The 24,798-nt window shown below is 42.1% G+C and overlaps 2 protein-coding genes across 3 annotated transcripts in view; both read left to right on the forward strand.

The window, feature by feature from the left end:
• The window catches only part of LOC129180979 (mucin-2-like), a 34,339-nt gene extending 26,822 nt beyond the window's left edge, over window positions 1-7,517 (forward strand). The window contains exons 31-48 of the mRNA XM_054775486.1: window positions 198-421; window positions 1,209-1,380; window positions 1,464-1,708; window positions 2,238-2,421; window positions 2,502-2,703; window positions 2,790-2,968; window positions 3,578-3,647; window positions 3,796-3,935; window positions 4,010-4,041; window positions 4,125-4,293; window positions 5,010-5,114; window positions 5,209-5,249; window positions 5,420-5,542; window positions 5,684-5,782; window positions 5,867-5,995; window positions 6,214-6,253; window positions 6,976-7,099; window positions 7,188-7,517. Coding sequence (XP_054631461.1) covers window positions 198-421; window positions 1,209-1,380; window positions 1,464-1,708; window positions 2,238-2,421; window positions 2,502-2,703; window positions 2,790-2,968; window positions 3,578-3,647; window positions 3,796-3,935; window positions 4,010-4,041; window positions 4,125-4,293; window positions 5,010-5,114; window positions 5,209-5,249; window positions 5,420-5,542; window positions 5,684-5,782; window positions 5,867-5,995; window positions 6,214-6,253; window positions 6,976-7,099; window positions 7,188-7,371 — 2,462 coding nt within the window. The 3' untranslated portion in view covers window positions 7,372-7,517. The remainder of the gene's footprint in view (window positions 1-197; window positions 422-1,208; window positions 1,381-1,463; window positions 1,709-2,237; window positions 2,422-2,501; window positions 2,704-2,789; window positions 2,969-3,577; window positions 3,648-3,795; window positions 3,936-4,009; window positions 4,042-4,124; window positions 4,294-5,009; window positions 5,115-5,208; window positions 5,250-5,419; window positions 5,543-5,683; window positions 5,783-5,866; window positions 5,996-6,213; window positions 6,254-6,975; window positions 7,100-7,187) is intronic.
• A 2,579-nt stretch (window positions 7,518-10,096) lies between these two features.
• gtf2h1 (general transcription factor IIH, polypeptide 1) lies at window positions 10,097-24,578 on the forward strand. Of its 2 annotated transcripts, none has more exons than XM_054777673.1 (15): window positions 10,097-10,268; window positions 10,629-10,797; window positions 10,874-11,066; window positions 11,536-11,701; window positions 11,788-11,881; window positions 11,965-12,114; window positions 13,750-13,829; window positions 18,878-19,011; window positions 19,099-19,180; window positions 19,262-19,350; window positions 19,469-19,586; window positions 19,771-19,861; window positions 20,814-20,929; window positions 21,088-21,180; window positions 23,446-24,578. In XM_054777673.1, exons 2-15 carry the CDS (start codon window positions 10,644-10,646, stop codon window positions 23,530-23,532), a joined length of 1,647 nt encoding a protein of 548 aa, XP_054633648.1. In that variant the 5' UTR covers window positions 10,097-10,268; window positions 10,629-10,643; the 3' UTR covers window positions 23,533-24,578. The 2 variants fall into 2 exon arrangements, with proteins under 2 accessions (XP_054633648.1, XP_054633647.1); XM_054777672.1 differs by having other exon boundaries at window positions 10,097-10,263.
• Window positions 24,579-24,798: the final 220 nt, after the last annotated feature.

The following is a 24,798-nucleotide window of genomic DNA, read 5'->3' on the forward strand; positions in this document are numbered from 1 at the left end:
ACACAGGCTGTACAGAAAATTTATGGATACAGTACATTTTAAAATGTGGCACCACCACAGTAGTAACGACAGCTGGGAGTCTTTGCAGTTTGGTTTACACCCAGCTACAATTGCTTAACCCTAACGAGAATAATTCATTTAATAATTTTAAACGACTTTTCTCTAACTGCTCTGATTATTATTTAATTTTTCTTTAGGGTCTACTATTTACAATAAGACAGACGAGGCAGGCTGGTGTTTTACGGCATACTGCAATTTGACTTGCCATGTTGACAAGTATATAGGACTATGTCAGCCGACCACTCCACCAAGTCCTACCACCACCTTAACAACGCCTGCAATAACAACACGAGTTATGTCAACAACAGTCAGTACAGCAGCTCCCCCGAAAGACTGTTCCTACCTCATCCCACCAAGGAAGGTATGTAACTTGTACAACCGTGTAGATTTTTTTTATACTCTCATGTGAATTTTTAAAATCATTGACAATTTTAGCATAAAAACACTATATTATTCGTATTAACAGTAGCATACATCTCAATTGTGGTTGCTGATATTATTTTCTTCTCTCCATCATGGTCTTTATGGCCGTCATAGACATTTGCTGATGTAGTCCTGTTTTTTTATGTTGTTTTGTTGTTGTAGTTGCAATTGTTGTTGTTGTTCTTGTCTCTCTCTGTGCGTGCTCCTCTTGTCCCCGCAGTCCCCCCTCCGTTTTCTTTTCGCTTCTTCTCTATCCCCTCCTGCTCCGATCCAGACGCTCCAAATTTGCATAACAACAAAACCTCAAATAAAGTCAAATAAATTCTGTATAACAGGGGAAGAGTATCTCACACTTTTCCCTGGCAGAGCAAATGTGTTGAGCACATAAGGGCATTTAGATCAACAATGCTATCCGCCGTAATGGCTGGACAGGACAAAAAAAGGAATACATCTCAATTATAAATAAAACATTAAAACTCATAATTGGTATAATTGGTAAAATACAATATTGTTATACTTTAATGTAATCAACTATAGTATCATGTTTTGCTTAGGTAAATCTCATGTCTCCTGTTTGCCATTGTTGCATATTGTAATAGTACCTCCAATGAGCATCTCAGTATGGTTAGCAAGTTCATCAGAGATACACAGTTCCTCAAGAAATTCCTCTTGTATATGCTTCTTCTGGTAGTAGTTTGCCAACTAAGTGGTTTTGTTATCCTCAGCATGGCGAGACTTGGAGTTCAAGTAACTGCACCTTTGAAAAGTGTGATGATGGAAAAGTGCTAACAGAACACAAGCCGTGCGAACAAGTAACCATTCCAGTTTGTGAAAATGGCCACCCACCAGTTAGGGTTTATGATGAAGATGGTTGTTGTTTCCATTACGAATGCAAATGTGAGTGCAAATTTAAAGCTGTTCACATTCTCTTGAAACACAACAATAATAACAGCCCATTTTATTGTTTTAATTCATTGCAGGTATTTGCACTGGATGGGGAGATCCACACTATGTCACATTTGATGGTCAATACTACAGTTTTCAGAAAAACTGCACCTATGTTCTGGTTAAAGAGATCATTCCTAAACACAATTTCAAAATCCTTATTGACAACGAAAACTGTGATGCTACAGGAGAAGTTACTTGTGCCAACAGCTTAATTGTGTATTACAAGAACTATGAAGTCATTCTCACACAGGAGAGAATCCCAACGACAGTCAACATGGTACATTTCATAATCTTAACATGTCTTATTTGGATTCATTTGATGTTACCATGTACATATTGACCTGAATATAAGACGACCCTAAGTATAAAACAACCACTCTTCTTAAACACCACTTTATGGAAACATTTTTACAAGACAAAATCAAATACAAAAAAAGACAAAATTATTATTTTCAGTATCAGTGAAATATTTCATTCGTCACATTGTATCATATTTTTTAGCTGCTTAGTTGTTTGATGACTCTACTTCGTTCATCCATTATCTTAAAATCAGCAGCAAAGCTCCTCCTTTGTTGTTTGCTGTTGCTAACTTGCCCAACCTTTGAGACACTTCCTGAGACCATGTCACTGGTGACAAGAAGAAAAGCTCTGACTCCCTGGGGGAGAAGTAGTTTGGTGCACAACCCGTTTTTTTTTTTTTTGTTTCCTTGTTTATTTAAGAAAAAATGGTGTCTTCTATTCAGGTCAATAAGATAGTTTAAGCATCGCCTTTGATATGCAGAATCTAACCAATGCAACATGTACAGGTGTATGTCAATGGCAAGAGAGTCATCCCAACTTATTCCAACAAGGACTTTATTATTACAAGTAGTTCAATAGAACTGCTTCTGAGAATCCCTGCAATTGAAGCAGTTGTGATGTTCAAGGGCCTTTTATTCAGCGTTGATTTACCATTTTCCTTATTCGGCAATAACACAGAGGGACAGTGTGGTGAGTTGATCATCTATTTGCTATCAGACTGCCAATGATACATAAATCCTTATGTTACAGTCCATATCTGCTTTGACCAGGAACATGTGACAATCAGAAAAAGAATGACTGCAGATTGCCTAGCGGTCAGATTTCCCCCTCCTGCCCCGAGATGGCGCATCAGTGGAATGTGCCAGATAAGAACAAACCATACTGCAATAAGCCGCCTCCTCCAACGACACCAGTTCCAACACCGACACAACCCTTCTGCAAACCTGAAATTTGTGAAATTTTAATCAGCAAGTAATTGAGCCCCACATAATATCCATTATATCTGCAGTATCGCACAGTCATCTGACTGTCTTCATTGCTTTATTTTGTGCCATAAGGGTGTTTGAGGAATGCCACAAAGTCATCTCACCAGAATCCTTTTATGAGGCCTGCAAATTTGATGTCTGTCATATGCCAAACTCCACCGTGGGATGCTCCAGTTTGGAGGCGTATGCTATGATGTGTGCTGAGGCGTCTGTCTGTGTAGACTGGAGGGGTGCTGCACAAGGGAAATGCAGTAAGATGATTTATTATTACTACTTTTGAATATGTTTATTCAGTAAGGAACCATATTTGGTAACCATAGGGAAGTAAAGTCATGCGATTTCTCACTCTGTTAGTGGAAAAAGTAATATACAAGGTAAAATATAAAACGTAAATACATGTAGTATTCTACGCTAGTCACTAGGTGTCAGTAATGTTACTTTAATGTTCGGTGTCAGACTTGATTGCCGGAACAACAGGGTTTAATTACAGATGTGAATTATCTTACAACAGGTGTAATAATAACAACATAATCATAATCATAATATAGTAATAATAATAACACGAGCTACTGTTGTGGCTGTGACTATATTGGGTAATATGAGTGTAAAGGTGACCAGAGGGGTCTTAGGTCATATCTAGAGGGCTCTAATAATGTTATAAACTGAAGGTCATAAACAGGTTTTCTATGTTCTAACTATGAAAATATTCAATTTATAAATAAGGAATCTTACGTCGCACAAATTCACTTATCGGTCGGGTGTAGAACTAATTAACTGCAATAAACAAGGCATTACTGTATTATTAATGAAAACTACTCATTTGTTTATTTTTATGAATAAAACCCTTTTTCTTCTTCTAGAATATAAATGTCCTGCGAATAAAATCTACAAATCCTGTGGGCCGGTTGTTGTACCAACTTGCAATGCAAGGTAATCACACTTTTCATTTGAGAAATATGGGAAGAAAAGAACAAATCACTGCATACATTATAGTAGGGCTAGACCCCAACTCACATAGTACTTTAACAGTTAATTCATGATATGTGTATTTCCCACTATTAATTCTGGTCATTTGTAGATACAATGACAAATATTCACAGCAATGCCAGGGAGAAAACAACAGCCACAAATATGACTGCAAGATGTTTGTGGAGGGATGTTTCTGTCCACCTGGCACAACCTTGTTCAGTTCAAACTCCGAACTCTGCGTCTCATCTTGTAAGACAAAGAATTATCTCATTTTACGTGATTTAGATTCTTTAAAACTCTAAAGATGACTTTTCCGTCCACAGGTTGCACTGGACCTGATGGGCAACCAAAACAGGTACCGACATCATTGTCATAGTCACAACTCAAGTGACTTGTATTCCGTGCAGTCATGATCAACCTGTGTTTTACCCCTTAAAGTTTGGTGACAGGTGGCAGAGCGGCTGCCAACAGTGCGTCTGTGATGAAGACACGCTGAGTGTGCAATGTGAGCCTCGCATGTGTCCCCCTCAACCACCCATAGCATGTGACAAGGAAGGTGAGGTGTTGGTGAACCGTACGGTGGACTGCTGCGAGACGCTGACCTGTGGTGAGTTGGCGAAGGGCCCAGACATGAGACTGGTAAAATTAGGTTAAGATACTCTATGTTTAAAGGGGCTAGCCACTGATATTTCACAGAGTCAGACTTTATTGGCACTGTCTGGCAGGAATTATACGTAAGTTATACAGTGAAGTCTGCAATGTTTTATTTGTTCCTGTCTCATATTGTAATCATCATATCTCCTCTATTAACTATTTTAAGTAATAATTAAATCTTTTTAACTGTCATAAAAGTATAAAAAAGCTAACCACTGTATAGTAAAAATAAAATAAAGTAAAACTACTCACGCAAACATAACGGAGAGCGCAAAAGAAAGCGTTTGTAGAGCGATGTAATTTATCTACTTTCTGTAAGTAATTTCAGTATGTAATATTTGCAACAAATTAAATTTCCCGTTCTATGGTTAGAATTAGTTTGCCTCTCTACCATCACTAACATACATCAGTGGTGGCATTGGAAAAGACAAAGAAAAAGCTGAACAAACTTGTAGAGTTTATCTTTCTTTGCTGAGATTAAGTCTTACGCATGAGAAAATGCATGAGATAAATTGTGAACGTCTCTGGTGGGATACATTGCGGTCATCTACAACCAGGCAGTTTTTACACTTTTATTATTTAAGTTTACTTTTATAGATGAAATTACCAAATTGTAATGCTGATTGAGTTGTATGGTTAAATGGCGTACATTTGAATGCATCCCCACAGAATGTGATAAAAATCGCTGTCCACTGCCACTGGTAATGTGCCCAGTGGGGTTTGGGTTGCTGATGCACGTTGCAAATGATAGCTGCTGCCCCACCTATGATTGTGGTAAGTTCCTACATATGAGTTACTAACTTCCACAGCCACAGTGGAAGACTTAAAAATCTGCTGTGTGACTGTCATGGGTATGTTTTCCATTTAGTTCCCAAAGGTGTTTGCGTCTTCAATGACACTGAATACAAGGTAAGATATATTTCTTAACTGAATTCTGTGTTAAATTATATAAACTGAATAAGAAAAGTCTACCGATGACTTACCGGTATATAAATTGTGTTTAATTTATGCGGACTGTACCAATTCGAAATGATTTAAAAGTTGTAAAAGTTGTGAAATGCCTTTTTTTTTCTTTGTAGCCTGGAATGCACTTTTCCAAAGACCTATGTGAAACTTGCTTTTGTACCGAAGCTCAAGATCCAAACAGCAAGCTGAATGTCATTGAGTGTCATCAGAAACTGTGCTTCGTTCAGTGTCCAGAGGTACTGTACATTTATGAAATTGTCACGCAATTAGCTGAAATATAATGCAATGTGAGTTGGAAAACTGGTCAATTTGATCTATTATCAGTGTTCAGTATTCACAGTCCACAAATATTTGCTCATTTTTTCTTTTTTAAACAGGACTCTGTGTATCAAACTCAACCTGGGGAATGTTGTGGCGTGTGTAAAAAGACAAGCTGTCTTATTGAGCACCCAGGCTTTGATCCAGTCATTATTAAGGTACCTGAAATTTAATCTATTACACTGTGTCATGTTTTAGAATTGGTGCAGCTTGCTGACAGGTCTCTCCTTCTTGTCCAACAGCCTTCTCAGTCTTGGTGGCCACCAAATGATAACTGTACAAGATATGACTGCCACAAGGTGAAAGATGAGGTCATCACCTCTGTGAACCAAACCCAGTGTCCTGACTTTGATCCGGAGCACTGCATTCCTGTGAGTAAACAACAATATCTTCTAATTCATTGAGTCTTAGCTTTCTGTGCACTTGAAACATATAGTTAGTCCATTTCTGTATTGAAGAAATGATATTGTATTGTATGAAGTAGATATAAATGGAATTACAGTACAGTATATACAAAATTGTATGCTCAAAAACATAATGAACATTTAATTTTGCTTTATTGTGTGACAAAAACACATTTATGTCACAGGGAACAGAACAAGGTGACGTCAGTGGTTGTTGCAAAAGCTGTAAGTATAAACAAGACACATTCAATTGACACTTTGGCTTTCAGTGTAATTATTATTAACTCATCAACTTTGCTTAATTTATTGGTATTAATGTTTATTATGTTCTTACTCAGTACCTGAACAGAACAAGAATTTCAATGCATAGCAGAACTACCAGTTTTACTGTGCATATGACAATAAAACTCTTGAAACTTGAAACTTGAAACTTATAGTAGTTATGGGTACAAATGAGTACTAAGTAAATTGTGTTTTACCATAAAGCCAAAAAGGAATAAAACAACACAAGGTCATATTTTAGTAACAAAAATTGTTCTATATTATTTATTGTGATTTTTAGTAAACTATATTTGAATATTTGAATTTATTTCCAAAAGGCGCTAAATCCACTTTGGGACATTTTGAGTTATTCAAGGTTTTTCACAGGCTCATTTTCGCCTATTTGACATCACGAGAACTTCTCACATGTCGAAGTGCTATCATCATACTGAATTAAAATGACAATTTTCAAAATCCTGTGATACTAACAATTCATCCATTGGGTCGCGGGGGCAGCAGTGGGGCAACAATGCTTGGCAAGAGACAATTTACTGTACTGAGTTTCCAGATAGTTTCCTCCTGTATCTATGTATCAACCTCTCTAAATCCTCCCATCTAGCTAGATAACTTTGCCTGCAATTGATCATTTTTCTGCAACAAGTGAATGTCTTAAATGTCACTCCCAGGTACTCCTCGTTCCAGCTGTAAAATGAATAGAAACACCACCTACTTGCACATAAATAATTGCAAGTCAATAGTGCCAGTAGAAATGACGATCTGCGAGGGATCCTGTGGCACATCAACATCAATGTGAGATTTGGGGTTTAGAGTCAGAGGTACGTTTTCAAAAGTAATGCTGAGCGACATTGATGATGTGTGAAATTTTCTGTCTGCTCAGGTACTCTGCAATAAGCAACAGCCTGATGCACTCTTGCTCCTGTTGTCAAGAAACGGCTAAGAGCCAGAAGGAAGTGGAGATGATTTGCTCTGATGGCAGGAAGATAAAGCACTCCTACATCTCAATTGAAAAGTGTGGCTGCCAAGTGGCACGATGTACACAAAACACAACAGACGAATTCTGACATTTTTAAAAGGCTATTTACATAAATCTTAAATTCATACGTACAATGAACATTAATTGTCGTTTTAACTACTGATATTGCTTGGCTTATTCATTCTTAGGAGTGGGGAAAACCAATTTTATTTCAATAAACATTTTCCTATTGCAGTGTACCATGTCTTATTTCTGCTTCACAATGTCAAAGATGTCAAAAACTTGTTACATATCTTGATGTCATATCACACAATGTACATTTTGCATTCATGCTGGTAACACTGTGCATTCAGTCACCTGTATACATGCACTATATACAGTATGTGTATATATACAAACTACTATTTTAAAAGATGACCATGCATATGTAGTTAATAGATTTTAAAATTTGTTCATAATTTATCAAATCACTACAAACACACACATATATATATATATATATATATATAGAATTACATATAGAGAAGTTTTTAAGGTTACTTTTACCTTTATTGACGATGTGTTGTTCACAAAGACACAATGTGCCAGTGAGAGCAACACTGACACCACCTTTGTTTTGTCATATTTTTGAGTTATTAGTCAATTACAACACAACTAAACACAAAATGCAGTTTTTAAATGAAACTTTTTATTATTAAGGGTGAAAAAAATAGTATAGTATATGGCCCTGTGTGAGCAATTGCCCCCCTGTTAAAACATAACTGAGATTAATTGAGATCTTGAAATCTGGAAAAGGTTATAAAGCAATTTCTAAAGCTTTGAGACTCGAGCGAACCACAGTGAGAGCCATTATCCACAAATGGCGAAAACATGGAACAGTGGTGAACCTTCCCAGGCGTGGCTGGCCAACCAAATTTAAGAGCACAGCGATGGCTCATCCAAGTGGTCACAAAAGACCCCACAACATACAAATAACTGCAGGTCTCACTTGCCTCAGTTAAGGTCAGTGTTCATGACTCCACCATAAAAAAAAGACACCGGGCAAAGATGAAAACCTAAACAAAAAGAACATTAAGGGTTGTCTCAATTTTGCCAGGAAACATCTTGATGGTCCCAAAGACCTTTGGGAAAATACTCAGTGGTCTGACGAGATAATATACAATATACAATATTTAAATGTGTTTGATGATCTGAAACATTTAAGCGTGATAAACAAAAAAAAAGGGCCGCATGGTGGTCTAGTGCAGGGGTCACCAACGTTTTTCCTTGTGAGAGCTACTTTTACAAATTGAAAATGGCCAAGAGCTACTCATTTTTGTAACATTTATTTTCAGAGCTTATTTTAAACCCAAACAAAGCGAATATGCTTGTTTTACCAGAACATGAACAAAATGCTGGTGTCCACAACTCACATTTTGTATTTCAGAATGCATTTCTTTCTACTGTTCTTTCATTATTAACTGAAAACCTGAATGAAAAGCAGGCTTGCGGGCACCTCATGTGGTCGTGGGGGGCTAAGCGCGGGCACCACATTGGTGACCCCTGGTCTAGTGGTTAGCACGTTGGCCACACAGTCACAGTCTGGAGATTGGGAAGACCTGGGTTCGATTCTCTGTGTGGAGTTTGCATGTTCTCCCCGTGTGTGGGTTTTCTCCGGGTACTCCGGTTTCCTCCCACATTCCAAAAACATGCATGTTAGGTTAATTGGTGACTCTAAATTGTCCATGGGATGAATGTGAGTGTGAATGGTTGTTCGTCTATATGTGCCCTGTTCTATTAGCTGGCGACCAGTCCAGGGTGTACCCCACCTCTCGCCCAAAGTCAGCTGAGATGGGCTCCAGCATACCCCCGTGGCCCTAATGAGGAGAAGCAGTATAGAAAATGGATGGATGGAAACAAAAAAATAAGAAATCAAGAAGGGGGCAAACTCTTTTTCACACGATTGTATTATCAGGCTGTTAACAAGAACGTTTATATACATGAAGAACGCAGTTGCACTCTCACACGTTATTAATAACCCAACAAGTTGCGTGCCATATTGTACACTAACCGGAAAATGTAGACAAAAAGGCAACATTTTTGGCTCAAATTTTCATAGCTAACCGAAAAACATGTTACTAAACTGTGTTCCACTATATGTACAGATATAAATATATAATGATCAAAATTTTTAAAAAGGAAAATATACAGTGCATAATGGCGAGGTATAATGCTGATCAATTGTTAGGTTTTGTCTTGGTCTCTTGGTGTCAAAATGTGAATTGCCTGATAGACAGGACTGTTTAAATAACAATTCTAGCAGAACCATCAAATGTATTGGTCGATTACACACTGTTTTGTATTTTACAACAGCAAGTTGTGCAAATCGTACTGAAACAGTCAACATTTGGACAGGTGCACTCAAAAGTTCAGAGATGGTCAAATTAAGTTGACTGGTTGTGCTGTGTAGGTTCATCCTGAAATTTCACCCAAAACCCGAGTTTCCCTAAAAATGTTTTAGTGTTTGCAACACTGTACAGTATTTTGTCAACTAAATAAGGTCTCAAATTATATCAAATTGCAGTTCAATATAAATATCAAATAAGCAATAAAAAAGATCTGTAAATGTTTTTATAAATGATTATTGACAATAACAAATCACATAGAACTGTTACTTCTTATTAATTCTGAACTTGAAATAAAATAATCTTGGAGGAATAGAATATCTTTAGGCTGCTATCAACAACGCAGTATGTGGCCTTTGTTTTATTGCACGGCCGACGGAACTCATGTCTCATGGTGTTATCCCGTCGGACACATTGAGTGTAACACACTATCAGCCAGTTATGTCGGCGCAGAAGTATGTCTGTTCAATATTAGAATAGTCTCTATTTTGTGTCAGATGGGTCGTTTATTTAGATCCAGTGCCTACGATGTGTTAATTTTGAGGTAATGCGTTGAAGAAAAGTGAAGATTTATTCGCTGTATTCATCATTTTTAGGTAAAGTAAGTTTTCCCCCCTTGCTTCAAGCTTTTCCTCTTCTTCACTGTTACCGCTAGCTAACGTGACGCTGGCTAACTGAGTTGACATGATTAATTACTGCAAAATTCAGTTACAATAAGGTCAATGTGCTCTTCTTATATAGAATGCAAAACAAGAGAAAGCAATAAATAAATGTTTGGTAGAAGGAAGACATACATTTAAAACGACGTGTCGTCCATTGAAAGTAGTAATGCATTCATCATATTGCACAGATGGCAATGAGTGTATATTTTGTCAAGACTTATTGTTAATTACTCATCTCCCTCGTACACAGCTTTTACTATTACAGATTCACAATTAAGGCATTTTCTGTGCTTTGTCAGTTATACGTCCGAGCCATGGCGTCACTGTCGGAGGAGGTTCTTCTGGTGTTAAAAAAGGTTCGCCAGAAGAAACAGGATGGCACACTTTACCTGATGGCTGAACGCATAGCCTGGGGGCCAGAGGGCAAGGACCGTTTCACTGTCAGCCACCTTTATGCAGATATCCGCTGTAAGGGACATCTTGTCAACATAACAATAGAGAGACAGTGTTTGTTCAATTTCGTGTCACTTGTGTTCTGTTGTAGGTCAGAAGATCAGCCCAGATGGCAAAGCCAAAGTTCAGCTCCAGTTGGTCCTTCACTCGGGCGAGAGTACCACATTCCACTTTTCGAACGATAGTACCGCACTGAAAGACCGGGAGGCTGCCAAAGAACTGCTACAGCAGCTTCTGCCCAAATTTAAGAAGAAAGCTAACAAGGAACTAGAGGAGAAAAACAGGTAAGCTTGCTTTGGACTACCGAGACATCAAACCAGAGTACTGCTGTTAAGTTTTGGCATTGAAAATCCATTTTGCCATCCTAGCAAAAGATATATTGACACCGAAAGTATTGGCACTGCAATGATTCCATTGCAAAATAAAACACAAACATTAAAAAATACATTATATTACGTATATTATATTTTTTGTATTAATATATTTTCTTTGTGCCTGTCTTCAGATTTTCTCTTCAAGCCCATCTTTCTCTGTGACATTTAGACTTTCTGATTTTCACTTTTAATTTAATTTTTTTTTTTTTTACTTTCAACTTTATGGCAGTGTTTTGGCCTGGAGTGGAGTACGTAAGGGCAGGGGCAAGCCGTGCCTGCTCCACTTGTCTGCCTCATTAGAAACACCTCATTCTGCAAATACTGTACATCCTGTTATAAAGCCGTTATCTCTAAAATATTGTTGATTGTTCACCTGTAGGATGCTTCAAGAAGACCCAGTGCTTTTTCAGTTATATAAAGATTTAGTGGTAAGCCAAGTGATCAGTGCTGAGGAATTCTGGGCTAACCGATTAGGAAGCCTAAACAACACAGACCCTGCCGTATGTAACAATAAACAGGAAGTCGGCATTTCTGGAGCATTTTTGGTGAGTTAGTCGATACGTTCTTACATTCTAATTTCATCCTGTATTTCAGATACATTTGAATCACATTGCACTTTTGTTCTTTACAGGCAGACATCCGGCCTCAGACGGATGGTTGCAACGGCTTGAGATATAATCTGACGGCCGACATCATTGAATCTATCTTCAGAACCTATCCTGCAGGTTCATGTGGCTGCATACTTTCTGTACATGTTTCTTTATCTTATATCGCAATCTTATTTTTTCTTTTTTTGTTGTTGTTGCAGTGAAACAGAAGTATTGTGAAAATGTGCCACATAACTTGACGGAGAAGGAGTTCTGGACTCGCTTCTTCCAGTCGCAGTATTTTCACAGAGATCGCATCAACACTGGAACGCAGGACATCTTCACCGAGTGTGCCAAGCAGGACGAAAAGGGTAGAAACCTTTATTATTTGTTTTTTGTATTTTTAATTCACTGAAAGTTTTGTAAACATATAATTGGCACTGAAAATTGGAGATCATTTACACCAGGGACCTCAAGCTCAGTTTACCTGGGGGCCGCTGGACATAGCGTCTGGTGAGGCTGGGCCGCATCAAGTATCGGGAACCTCAGGGTACCTCACAATATGATGCGAATATGATGCGATTTGCGATACATGGCTCACAATAATGATAATTTCGATATAGTGAAAAATAATTTCATAGTTCGGATTTTGCTGTATTTAGCTGGGTTAGACTCCAGCTTCAATGTAGCTGAACCATAGGTTCCACCGTGTTGTATTATTTATTTCACTGTCTTTGTCACAAACATTTTCATGTCACAAAATGACGATGCACAAACGGGCTGAAATTGACGTTGGGTTGTGTTTTATACACAATAGGCATGAAGAAAGTGTTGGGTCGTGTAGCACACGACACACACACTTCGCAAGTAGTGTCACGTCTCAGCAATAAGAACAAATCTTTTGAAGCAGAATTCATCCATTGAATCCAGCGTGATACGGAGACTGAAATAAAAGAAAGATTTTCGCCTTGTGTGACCATTTTGATCTTATAATCGGCAAATTGGTTTTATTTCCTTATTTCATCCTGTTCCTCAAACAGTTAATCTCCTCGAGCTGACAGAATTCATCTGCATTTCAGTGACTCTAAGTTGAAAATATTTGTTTTATTTTCTGCAGGTTAAATGTTCTATTTGTTTTAGTGAATTGTCCTACTAAAGAAAATCAATACACATAGATACAGTATATAAACATTTGACTACTTCATCAGAAATGGTTGATATTAAATTAATTTAATACTTGAATTCAATTAACAGTGTTGATTTACTTTTGGTTCTACTTTTACTTTACTTTCCACATTATGACACATTCATGTTCATCATTTATTGACTGTATATTTTAAAGATATGAAAGCTATTTAAAACTTTGATAAAGCTATAAAATAATGCAATCATTTCAATAATGTTGCATACAGTAGGTTATTGAATCAATATGTCAGTTGAGTCTCTCGACTAGGGGTGAACAGGGACAAAAATTTGTTTCACCATTTTATGTTTCAAACACTGTGTCCAGTGTTAGGATCGGACTCACACCTTCTGCCTTCCAAGGGCGGAATACGTACCACAGTCAGAGAACAGCACCTGTGTGTGAGTGAGTGAGTGAGTGTGTGATGTGTCACGGCAGCGATGCGCACCTTTTAAGAAGATCCAGCAGGTGTCAGTATTGAGCAACACTGCGACATGGTACCGAACCAGTGTCGATACAGTTTGGGTGCTGTGCCACAACGCTACACACACGCACACACACACACACACACATACATATATACATATATATATACATACATACATACATACACACACACACACACACACACACACACACACACACACACACACACACACACACACACACACCTGATGCCAAGTTGTGGGCTGTCAAATATGACCTGGCATGATGCAAATGGCCAACGGGCCACGAGTTTGAGACCCCTGATTGACACTGAGTGGCTCATGACTTTGCTGTGAGAATGTTTTGACATTTAATTTAAGACTTGTTACTTGTGTAGGGTTAAAGTCAATGGTGGTGCAAGGAGTTAAGAACCCCCTGGTTGACCTGCAGTCATTAGAAGACAAATCCTTGGATGAGGTAAGGCAGTGGATGAGGTGTGTATGTGTATGTGTATGTGTGTGTGTATATATATATATATATATATATATATATATATATATGTATATATGTGTGTGTGTGTGTGTATATGTGTATATATATATATATATATATATATATATATAATGCACATACACAAGTTTTTACTGATGAAAAATGATGCAGTTTAAGTTGTTTTCACATTGATTGAAAAAAGATCACTTACAAATAGTTACATTGACGCGGGAACAGATCACTGGGTGAAAACAATGTAATTAAAAAGGCACACCGACGGCGTTGGTTGGCCTCCGGGGTGGTGGGTAGATGGGGTGCTGCATCCTGCGGGTGCCGGGCGCCTACTGCTGCTGGGGGGGCCCGTGTGCGGCTGGTGGCGCTGGCTCTCCCTCGCCTCCTTTGCCTCTGGGGGTGGGGCGGGGACTGCCCTGGGCCCTCCTGCTCGGCTGCCGCGTGGGGCCGTCCGGTGTGGGGTGTGGGGGCCGGCCTCTCCCCCTGGTGGGGGCGCGGGTGCCTGAGCCCAGCTGCCCCCGCGGAGCCATCTCCCCTGGGTGGGAGGGTGGTTTGGGTTGCCCCTTTTTATTTATTTATTTTTATTTTATTTTATTTTTTTATTATTTTATTTTATTTTATTTTATTTCACTGATTTATGTGTGTGGTGTATGTGTGATAGGTGGGAGCTGCCTGTTATCCTCCGGCGCCTGTGGCTGTCCCCCGGGTGGTGGGGGTCGCGGATGTGCGGTTTGGGCTCGGGGTGGGGGGTGCGTGGTGCTGGGGTGGGGGAGATCCCTTGCTTTCTCCCCTCAGGGACGGGGCCGCTGTGGCTCGGTGGGTGGGGCGTGTGGGGGCCGTGGGCGGGTTGCGCGTGGGGGCGGGCGGCGTGGTGTCCATCTGCGTGGTGCTTCCCGGGATCGGCGGGGGGATGCTTGCTCCGGGGTGGGGCGGTCGGGGGGTGGCTTTGGCCGGGGGCTTGGGGGTCGGGCTGGCGGGGGGCTGGCGGGCGGTCCCTGCTGCCTGCTGGTGTCAGGCTGGTCCTTGCTTCCGGGCCGGCGGTTGTCTCCCTCCGTCCGGGGTTTCCCCCTTGGCGTGTTGGTGGATGGGCGGGGGGTGGGGCGGTGGCCGGTCTGCGGCGTGGCGGGGGGCGGGGCGGGCGGGGGCATCTGCTTGGGCGCCGGGCGGGGGGCCGCTCCTCTCGCGGGCCCGGTCGTGCGGTGCTTGCTTCTCTGTCCCTCCCTGGCGCCTCTGGCCTGCGTGCTTCGTGGGTGCGGCTGTGCTCCGCTCTATGTGGGGTCCGGTGCTCTTGTGGTCGTCGTGGTGTTGCTCCCTTGCCGGCCGTGGTGGTATGCGGGGGGCGCGTGGGCGCGGCTCCCGCTGTCCTGGTGGCGGTCGGATCTGCCTTGGGGGCGTGTGGCTTGTCCGTGGTGTTTGTCGGTTTGGGGGTGGCGCTGTAGACGCTACCTCCGGTGGGGCTTCGGTGTTGGGGGGCGCTGGGGGTATCGCCTCTGGGGGGTTGGGTGGGCCGGACTGGGCATCCTGGCGGGCCGGGTAGGGCCTGTGGTGTGTCCTGCGGCCTGTGGCACGCCCGAGCCTGGGCTGTGGTGGGCGGCCGGTCGGTCATGTGTCCTTGGTCCCCCCCCTGCTCGGTTTGGGCGGCGTTGGGGTGTGGGGCCCCCGTCCTTCCTGTGCCACTGCACCACCTCACATATATAGGACTTTGGGGGGTGGCCTACGGTCGGGCGTGATTGGGGAGGGGAGCTGCCTTGCGGGGCTCCTTTGCTCCTGCTGTGCCACTGACCTGTTGCCCCCCAATTTTAATCGCAGAGTAGACACTTAGGGTTTGGGGGGGCTGGCCAGGTGAGGGGCCCTCCGAGCGGCAGCTGTCCCCCGATTTTAATTGCATCATTAGCTATCATCCACATACACTCCATATACATGCACACAGATACACCATCCTCTTTTATTTTATTTTATTTATTTATTTTTTTTTAATTGCATCATAGACACTATCACACCTTATCACATACACGGGTGGGGCGGGCTGGATTGGGGTGCCTCGTGCACCTCGGCGTCTGCCCGCCAGGGTCGGCGGTGTGGCCGGGGGCCTGGCCGTCGCGGTGGCTCGCCCGGGGCGGCCTGGCCTGTGGGGTGCCCTTGTCTGGTTCGCCTGCCCTTCCCTGGGGTGGCCCTCTGGGGCCTGTTGATGCCGGGGCTTGCGCCGAGGGGGGCGGCTTGCGGTGCCCCCCCCTGGACTGACACGTGCCGCGGGCGCCTCTGCGCTCTTGGGGCGGGTTCGGCGGTCTCCGGGGGCGGTGCTGGTGCTTCGGGTGGCCCGTGTGCTGTCGCGGCGGCCGGTGGTTGCTGCGCTGTGGCGGCTGCTGGGGCGCCGGGCCAGCTGGTGGGTTGGGGCTTGGTCATGCTTGCGGGTACTGTGGGCCTGGGTGGCGGGGTGGGGGTGGGGGGGCGGGTGCCCTGGGGCCGGGCTCGCTGGGGGGGGTCGTGCTCTGCCGGGCGCTTGGGCGTCTGTCGCCGTTGCGCTTTGTGCGCTGCCGGGCCGCTGTCTATGTCCTCGCCTCCCCCGGTCTGTCTGTGGGCTTGTCGGGGGTGGGGCTCCGGTGCGCGGGTGGTGCGCTGTCGGCTCTGGTGGCATGTGGCTGGTCTGGCTTCTGGTGGCTTGTGGGGGCCGTCGGCTGGTCGGCTGCTGGTCTCGCCTTCTCGGCTCTGGTGCTTGGCCTCCCTGCGGCTTGGGGTGTGGTGCTCCCGCTCTCTCTTCGGGGTTTGCTGGCCCGCGGGTGTCGGTTGGCGCTGTGTGGTGGTTCGCCTGGCTGCTCGCCCGTTTTCCCGCCTGCCTGCTCAGTTTCCCGCTCTCCTCCTCGTTGACTCCCCTGTCTGCCTCGCTGGCGGCGTCCTACCGCTGGGGGGGTGTGGCCAGGTGTCTTCCTGCTCCCCGGCGGTCTGCGCTCTCCGCCCCTGGGTTCTGGATCGTATGTCTGGGACCCCGGGGTCCCCGGCTCCGCTGCTCCTTGGGTTACCAACGGGGGATAGGGTGGGGCTTCCGGGTGTCGGGCAGTCGACCACTGTGTGTGTGTGTGTGTGTGTGTGTGTGTGTGTGTGTGTGTGTGTGTGTGTGTGTGTGTGCGCGCTTGAGTAAGTAAGAGTGTGTATGAGCGTGCGCGTAGGAGTGTTTATGTGCGTGTGTGTGGGTGCGTAGGAGTGTGTATGTGCGTGCGTGTGTGTACTTTTATTTATTTATTTATTTTAGTTATTTATTTTGGGGGGGGGGCATACAGGGGTTTGCTCCGTGGGGTCAGGTGCTGGGCGATACATCTCTGCCGCCCGTGCCTCCGCCGGGTGGGTGGAGGGTGTGCCTCCTGCATCCCTTGGCGGGGCGGCCCTGTGTCGGGGATCGGGCGGGGTTTGGCCCGGGGCGGGCCGGGCTCCGCTCCCTGGGGGTGGGGGTGGCGGTGGGCGGGAATTGGCGCTTCCGGCGCGGGCGGGCTTCTTTCCGGCTGTGGAGGCGTCTCTGGGCCTGCCGGTTTGTGGCCCCCAGTACCCGTTTGCCTTTGTGGGGTGTGATCTCTCGCTGGTCTCAGGGGTTGGCAGTCCTCCGGCCCGCTGGCGCCCTGTCCTTGGCTGGGATTACCTCTCTTCGGCCCCTTGCTGGTCTTCCCGGGGGGGGGGCTCTCTGGGCTGGCTCTTGGGGCACTGATCTTTGTGCTGCCTGCCCCTATGGGCCTGGTGGCCTTCTGGCGGCCGGGGCCCGGCCTTGCTATTTGGGGCGGGGCTCTCTGGGAGGTGGAAGGCGGCCCCTTTCCTTTCATGCACTCTCAGTGACAATCACACGCCCACACATTCCTGCACCTTTATATATATATGAAGTCTTCCTCACATACAGAGATACCTGTACATATGCACACTCACAGTACATACGTACTTCCCCACATTACTAACTGAGTTAACCAGGGTGTTATTATGTTGTTGGTTTTATTACAGCGACGGTGATATCAGCAGTATGACTATATATATGTATGTGTGTCTGTACGGTATATATGTGTATATATATATATATGTATATATATATATATATGTGTGTATGTATGTATGTGTATGTGTATATGTATTTTATTTTTTTTTTTACAATGATGTGCATTACAGTAACTTTGATTCTATTCACTATCATGGATAATCATTTCATTACTACAGTTATGTGTGACTGTTTCAATGCGGTATTATGGTGATCACTATCATAATTCATCATTTCATGACTGCTATTGTGTGCGACTGTTTCAATGCAGTATTGTCATTGTGATCACTGTCATAGTTCATCATTTCATGACTGCTATTATGTCTGATTGTCATTGACAGCTTTGTCATTGTGGTTGTTGATATTGATTTGTCCTTTATCCTTGTTCGTCTTTATAGTTGTCACGGACATTTATTTGCTGATGTCGTTCTGTATGTTTCTGTTGTTCTGTCACAATTGTTGTTGTAGCTGCTGTTGTCCTTGTCTCTTGTCTCTCTTTTTTTTGTTTTTGTCCCCCCCCCCGTTTCCTTTTCTCTTCTTCTCTGTCCTCTCCTGCTCCGGTCCGGTCGCTCCAAATTTGCTTTATAACAAGCATCAAGGTCGAATAAATTTTGTATGACAGGGGAAGTGTATATCACACTTCTCTCTGGCAGAGTAAATCTGTTGAGCACTTGACGGCATTTAGGTATACAATTCTATCTGCTTTAAAGGCTGGACAGGACAGGGGTAAAAAAAAAAAAAAAAAAAAAAAAAGGCACACCGACATGTGCCACTGTAAACCGATCATGACACACCAACAATCACATGACACACCAATCACATGACATACCAAAACTATAGCAAGAAAAAGCATATCCGCAACAAGGTTGTAAAAAAAAACATCAGCGGACTTATTCAGATATTGTGTTGGCTTTTCAGCAGCAGTACACAACTAGACACTTTAGAAGCTTTTTTTCCCCAGAAAATGTCAGTTTGGAGGTATTAGGAATTATTTGGTATTCCTTTGTTGCAGGGTTATGGTGTGAGCACACCGCCGCCCTCCACTTCTAATTGTAACAGATCCGTGAAAGAGAGCAGCAACTATGCCATCATAAAGCGCTTCAACCATCACAGTGCCATGGTGCTGGCGGCAGGCTCACGAAAAGGGTACACAACTGAAAGTGATATGACAAAGATGTAAATCAATATCAACAAGTGTCTTTTTTTAAAATTTATTTTATTTTTATTTTTTAGCGAGATCGACCAAGGTAGTGAGACAAGCAGTACTGATGGAAACTCACGGGATTCTGACCTCTTTCAGCCTCCCATCAAGAAGGTAAAAATGCTTCTATTGTTCCAGATGGAGTGGTACAGATTCGGCACATACTCACTTTCTCTCTTTTGGCAATTTTTTTAGGTGAAATTGCAAGAAGCCATAGAGTATGAAGATTTGCAAAGGGAAGACGGACCAAAAACGGTTGCATTAAACCTAAAAAAGTCTGACAGGTACTGTGTTAACATATTTTTAATGTTAACGCAACTGTTTGTGTTATTCAACTATAAATAATTTCTTCTCCAAAGGAAGTGTTTTAACATTTTTTATATATATGTTATATATTTATAGGTATGCTCATGGTCCTGTGCCTCTTCAGTCCCAAAAGTACGCAACGAGTCAAGACATCATAAACTCTGTCAACCACATCCGACATGAGATGGCTAATTACACACCCAACCTCACTCAGGTTTGCTCGAGGACAGTGTATTTGCCTATTACTTTGGTTGCGTCCTGCTTTTAGTTTTCAGTTACAGTGGATGGAGAGTTTCAAGAGTAGTTTTATGAATCTATTTTTATTTTTTCTGTGATTTTGGGGCAACAACAAATGAATCATTTTCATTGAGTTATCTCGCCACAATTGCACTGTGCAGGTGTTGACCAGTGCAGCAGCAACTACGGCCATTGCAGCACTTTCTCCAGGTGGCGTGCTAATGCAGACAGGAGCGCAGCAAGCCATTAATCGTACGTCTCTAAAACCCACTGGTAGGCCTGTCACGATAATCAATAAATCAATTAACTGCACAATAAATAAAACTCTATAATTGCCGGCCTCCATTTATTGACATGTGCACACATGTTTTCCTCCCGTCTCTTGCTACCAAACAGGCTGGATGACAAGAGGGTTCACTCAGTGCATCTGTCGCATCACTTGGGCACGTTGGTTGTATAGCAGAATGGAGTGAGTGAATCATCCTGTCGGTTGTTCAGTCTCTGTCCCAGTGGGAAGAGGCATGCTGCGCGCTAGCGCAGGGTTGCGCTTACTTTTTCAGCCCGTGATGTACTTTTAAAATGATCAAGGCCCAAAGATCTACCTCCTACTATAGAAAATATATATATATATATATATATACATATATATATATATATATATATATATATATATATATATATATATATATGTATATATATATATATGTATGTATGTATTTACTATATTTATAAATATGAGTATTTATGTATGTTGTACATGTATATCATGGGTGCATGCATGGGGGAGCAATTGCGAATCAGGAAGGGAGCCTAATGTCAGCTGACTGATGTCATATGACATCTCCAAAGTGAGAAGTTTTTCTTGTTGTTGTCTTCATTGGGTTTTTTTTTGTTTAATTTGGAATGTTTGTTTAATTTATTTTATTTATAAGCTCTTGACATTCCAATTACACAGTTAAATTATCTTGAGAAATTAAAGTTGTTTGCTTTTTATTGTTACTTTAATGAAAAAACATTGTCAAAATAATGTTGACCATAATATTGTTTTTCGACAATAATTTGTAGGACAATTATCGTCTAGCAAAATTTGTTATCCTGACAGGCCTACCCACTGTAGTGTATCTGTTTACTCCAACTCCAATGTTCTGGATCCTTCCCCAAATTGCTCTCATTTGTTTACCTTTTCCATTGATGTTGTTCCCAGAGATGGTACCATCTGACGTTCAAGGGGAGTTGAAACATCTTTACTCAGCTGCTGGAGAATTGTTAAGACATTTCTGGTCCTGTTTTCCTGTAAACTCACCATTTTTGGAGGATAAGGTGACTCATTTTTTAGTAATATTACTGTAAGTCACTTAGCAGCTGTTATCCTTCCAGTTAGTCAGTCTATGGTTAGTGTTGACATTTAACACCACCAACACACTTTTGATTTTCAAAACTGGGTCTCTAATCATCATGTCCAAATTTTTTTTGTACAGTTGATTAAAATGAAGTCCAACCTCGAGAGATTTCAGACCACCAAGCTTTGTCCTTTTCAAGAGAAGATTCAGCGTCAGTACTTGAATAAAAATGTAAGTAGATAATGATTTAAACAGAATCTGATTGGTGTATTTCCACACTGTAAAACACTACAGCCCCTTTTAGTTATGTCAAATGAATAATTCCTGTTATCTCAAAGAACTCTGACAAGTTTTGGATTTTAAACTTAAGTTTGCACGTTTTCTGAAGTTAAACTCAAGTTCATGTGTTGTGTTAACCTCAGTTTTGGGGTCGATACCGATATCGGGGGCTACAAAATACAGATATTCCCTTGCTTTATCGCAGTTCACCTTTCGCGGATTCGCTGTTTTTTTGGGGGGTTTTTTGTGCTTTTTTTTTCTTCTTTTTATTTCAGCGTATGAACGCTGTTACAGGCCGAGCCTGGCCCTTTAAGAAGAATTACATTGTGGGAAGTTGAGTATCCATCTCTTCCGTCTCTCATCCGTCTGAACCGCCCATTGTTTTCTGCGTCCTGATTGGTTGTAGACCATTGTCAATCAATCTCCTAGCTAGCTTGCTTGCTTGCTATCTTGTAAATTAATCTTCGGTTCGTCTGCAGCCATATGTTTTAACAAGGATACAAAAACGCAATAGTACAGCGAAATGGAGCCAGGACGAAAAGGCACAGTCACAGGAGACAAACAAGCATTCACACTCACATTGATACTTATGGACAATTTAGAGTCGCCAATTAACCTGACATGCATGTTTTGGGAATGTGGGAGGAAGCCAGAGTAGTACCCGGAGAAAACCCACGCACGCATGGGGAGAACATGCAAACGCCAGATCTACTGACAGTGCGGCCAACATGCTAACCACTAGGCCACCATGCGGTGTACATGAACATAAATTCTTATAATATCCAAAATACGATTCAACACAAAGAAGCAGAAGACTACTAAATGAAAATAAGGACGTGTAATTCGTAACACTGTCAACATAAGGAAATGCCACTTTGTTATTTACTTTTAGGTGTTGACACAAATATGTAGTGTGCTTTGCTTTGCTGGAGCCCAGGCTAACTTGCACACTGCAGATGTTGCATCTAACGTAACACCTGTTGAGTCTTTTGTGAAGTGGCACCACACCTTACTCTTCCCCTCTACCTGTGAAATGAAAATGTATACATTTAGTGCATTTTAGTAATTAGCATTGACTTTGATAGTTTAGTTGACCATTTTAAAATAAAAACAAGTGGTTGCATTCAACTAAAAGCGATAATATATAGGCTAATGTGAGGTGTTTTTAAACTAATACATTATGTGTTTATAAAAGGCTTATTCAAAAAAACATCTTACCATTATCATTTAGTCATATTCACTGGCTATGGAAAAGTTACATCCACAGCCACTGAATATTTGCAAACAGCTCAAAATCAAATGCTGAGGAAAACATTAAAAAGTGTACATTTTATCTAACAATGTACATAGCTGCTTTCAAAACAAGCAATATATAAAATTAGAACTACCGTAATTTCCAGTGTATAAGACGCACCCACTAAGTTTAGAGAGAAAAACAGATTTGTACATACAGTATGTAAGTCGCACCAGACTATAAGCCGCACATGTTCACATCATTAAATGGCATATTGTGGCGCACTCAAGTCCATGAGGACCAGGCAGCTCTTTGACAGGAAACAGTCATGAGCTATGAGAAAACTCACAGTGGGTTTATCCACCCCTCGGAAATCGCAGGAGGTTATTACTCAATATAACAGTCTGACTCATTGTGTCGTCTTAGATAGAAGGCTGAAGTCATCACACAGCAACTTAACACTCAAAAGGTAGGAAAGAAATGTACAAGACAAGTACCAATATGAGTTTAAAATAAAAAAAACCAACTATAATGCATTTCTTGACAGCAGAGCAGTTCATTGGCTTCCTTCATGAGTTCACGAGCTCCCTCTGGAGCACACCTGCAGCCATGGCCAATAAACTGCTCTGTTGGGAATAAGAACTGGTAAAAACAAAATCAAATAACTTGTAAGAAAAACTAGAACTGAAACCAAAAACAACATGACAGGATGTCTCCCTTTCCAGGGATGGCCGCTTCGGAATTGTATATAATTTTTTTGCTTCAATCAACCACACTGTAAAATAAATTTAAGACGGTGAATCTGGAATAGACAGCCATGTGAATTTTTTTTTAGACAATAAACAAATATGCACTTCAGTGTACGACCGTTTACCTCATGATAGGAATTATTGTTTAGGTTTTACATTAACAGCCAAGATTTTTACAGTGTCGTGACATTAAGCATGACCTCCTCACCTCTTCTATCGCTAACATCCCTACAGCTCACGGCACACTTGGAGCAGATGTTGCAGGCAGCGTACAGCAAGTTTCATGTCTGGCAAACACGTCGCATGATGAGAAAAACCTGAGGCCTGCTGGTTTATCACGGAGAGGACAATGAAGAAAGTGGATAACATGTCCTATAGAGGTCACCCCCGCGTGCTGAGACCGCTGATCACAGCCAGATGGGTTCACAGGAGCTCATGATGAAGACATCGATGAATGCTGCTGCATTTAGGAGAGACATATGACATTTTAGTCACAAAAACTTGTTTCTTACTCATGTTCTTTCAACATAGGAGACATTGGTTTCAATAATGGGACTTTTCATAATGGTACAAAATGACCACGTTTCTCATGAAAATCATGAAGGCTCTCAGGATGACAAGCAGAGGACTGCCAATGTATTTTATCAGTGCAGAGAACTCGGACATACAGGGAGCCCCACTGGGCATGGGACAATTCATGGAAAAGTGTTCCAGAGTTAGTGGATTTAGCAATATTCTAAAGACGTGGCACTGGAGTGTGTTGGTATGTGTTAGTCAGTGTGAGGAACAATTCACACTGTCACCGTTTGGTTCTGTCTGCACTGTATACACAAATGTTTCTCTCAATTAAAGAGGTCAAACATTTGTTGCTTCAAGCTGCCACCTGATAAAAGTGCATGCATGCAGGTTTGAATTCATGCATTCATTTGAGGGAGGTTTGTGGTACTTAATAAACATTATTGCTGATAGGTTGGTCTTGATGTCCCTGCCTTTAAAAAAGTGCTTCTCAAATAGTGGGGCGGGTCCCCCAGGGGAGTGCAGTGGGTCTAAGGGCCAGTGAGTAAACTGAACTTGGAAATTGTTTTAAGTTGTTGCAGATACTATGTCAGCTCGTTTTATTAATCTGTTTTGATAATCAGGTAATTGTTTTTTGATTAGGACAGTGCATTATCAATCAACTTCAGAATCAGGTTTATTGACAGGTATTGTTAACACTATGAGGAATTTTGGTGCAACAATAAAAAAGTATAAAATATAAATATAAAAATGACAGTTTATCAGTGCAAAACAGCAGCAGAACTATTGATGGCGTTTAAATAGAACCATAGAATTATAGCATTATTTACCGGAATATTGAGCGTGCAAATATACTGAGATATTTACAATTATACATGTATAATATACATGTTTAGAGTAGAGTGCAATTTAGGTGTGCCACATGGGCAGTGCCAGTGATGATGTGCGCAAATGAACATGTAAATGTATGGGTGGGGGGGTCAGTGGGGGTATGTGCAAAAGCATCGCAGTAATAAATATGCCAGAATTAGCTGCAATAGCTAAATTTCATCAATGCAGAAGTATGCAGAA

This window comes from Dunckerocampus dactyliophorus, chromosome 5 (genome assembly GCF_027744805.1).
Source record: "Dunckerocampus dactyliophorus isolate RoL2022-P2 chromosome 5, RoL_Ddac_1.1, whole genome shotgun sequence".
Taxonomy (NCBI): domain Eukaryota; kingdom Metazoa; phylum Chordata; class Actinopteri; order Syngnathiformes; family Syngnathidae; genus Dunckerocampus; species Dunckerocampus dactyliophorus.

Bases quoted from the DNA above. Each gene is read 5' to 3' on its own strand.
- gtf2h1 (XM_054777673.1), top strand. From the start codon at position 10,644: ATGGCGTCACTGTCGGAGGAGGTTCTTCTGGTGTTAAAAAAGGTTCGC. The intron at 19,351-19,468 runs GTACTGTGTTAA...ATATATTTATAG, and splicing joins AACCTAAAAAAGTCTGACAG to GTATGCTCATGGTCCTGTGC. The intron at 19,862-20,813 runs GTACGTCTCTAA...TGTTGTTCCCAG, and splicing joins AGCGCAGCAAGCCATTAATC to AGATGGTACCATCTGACGTT.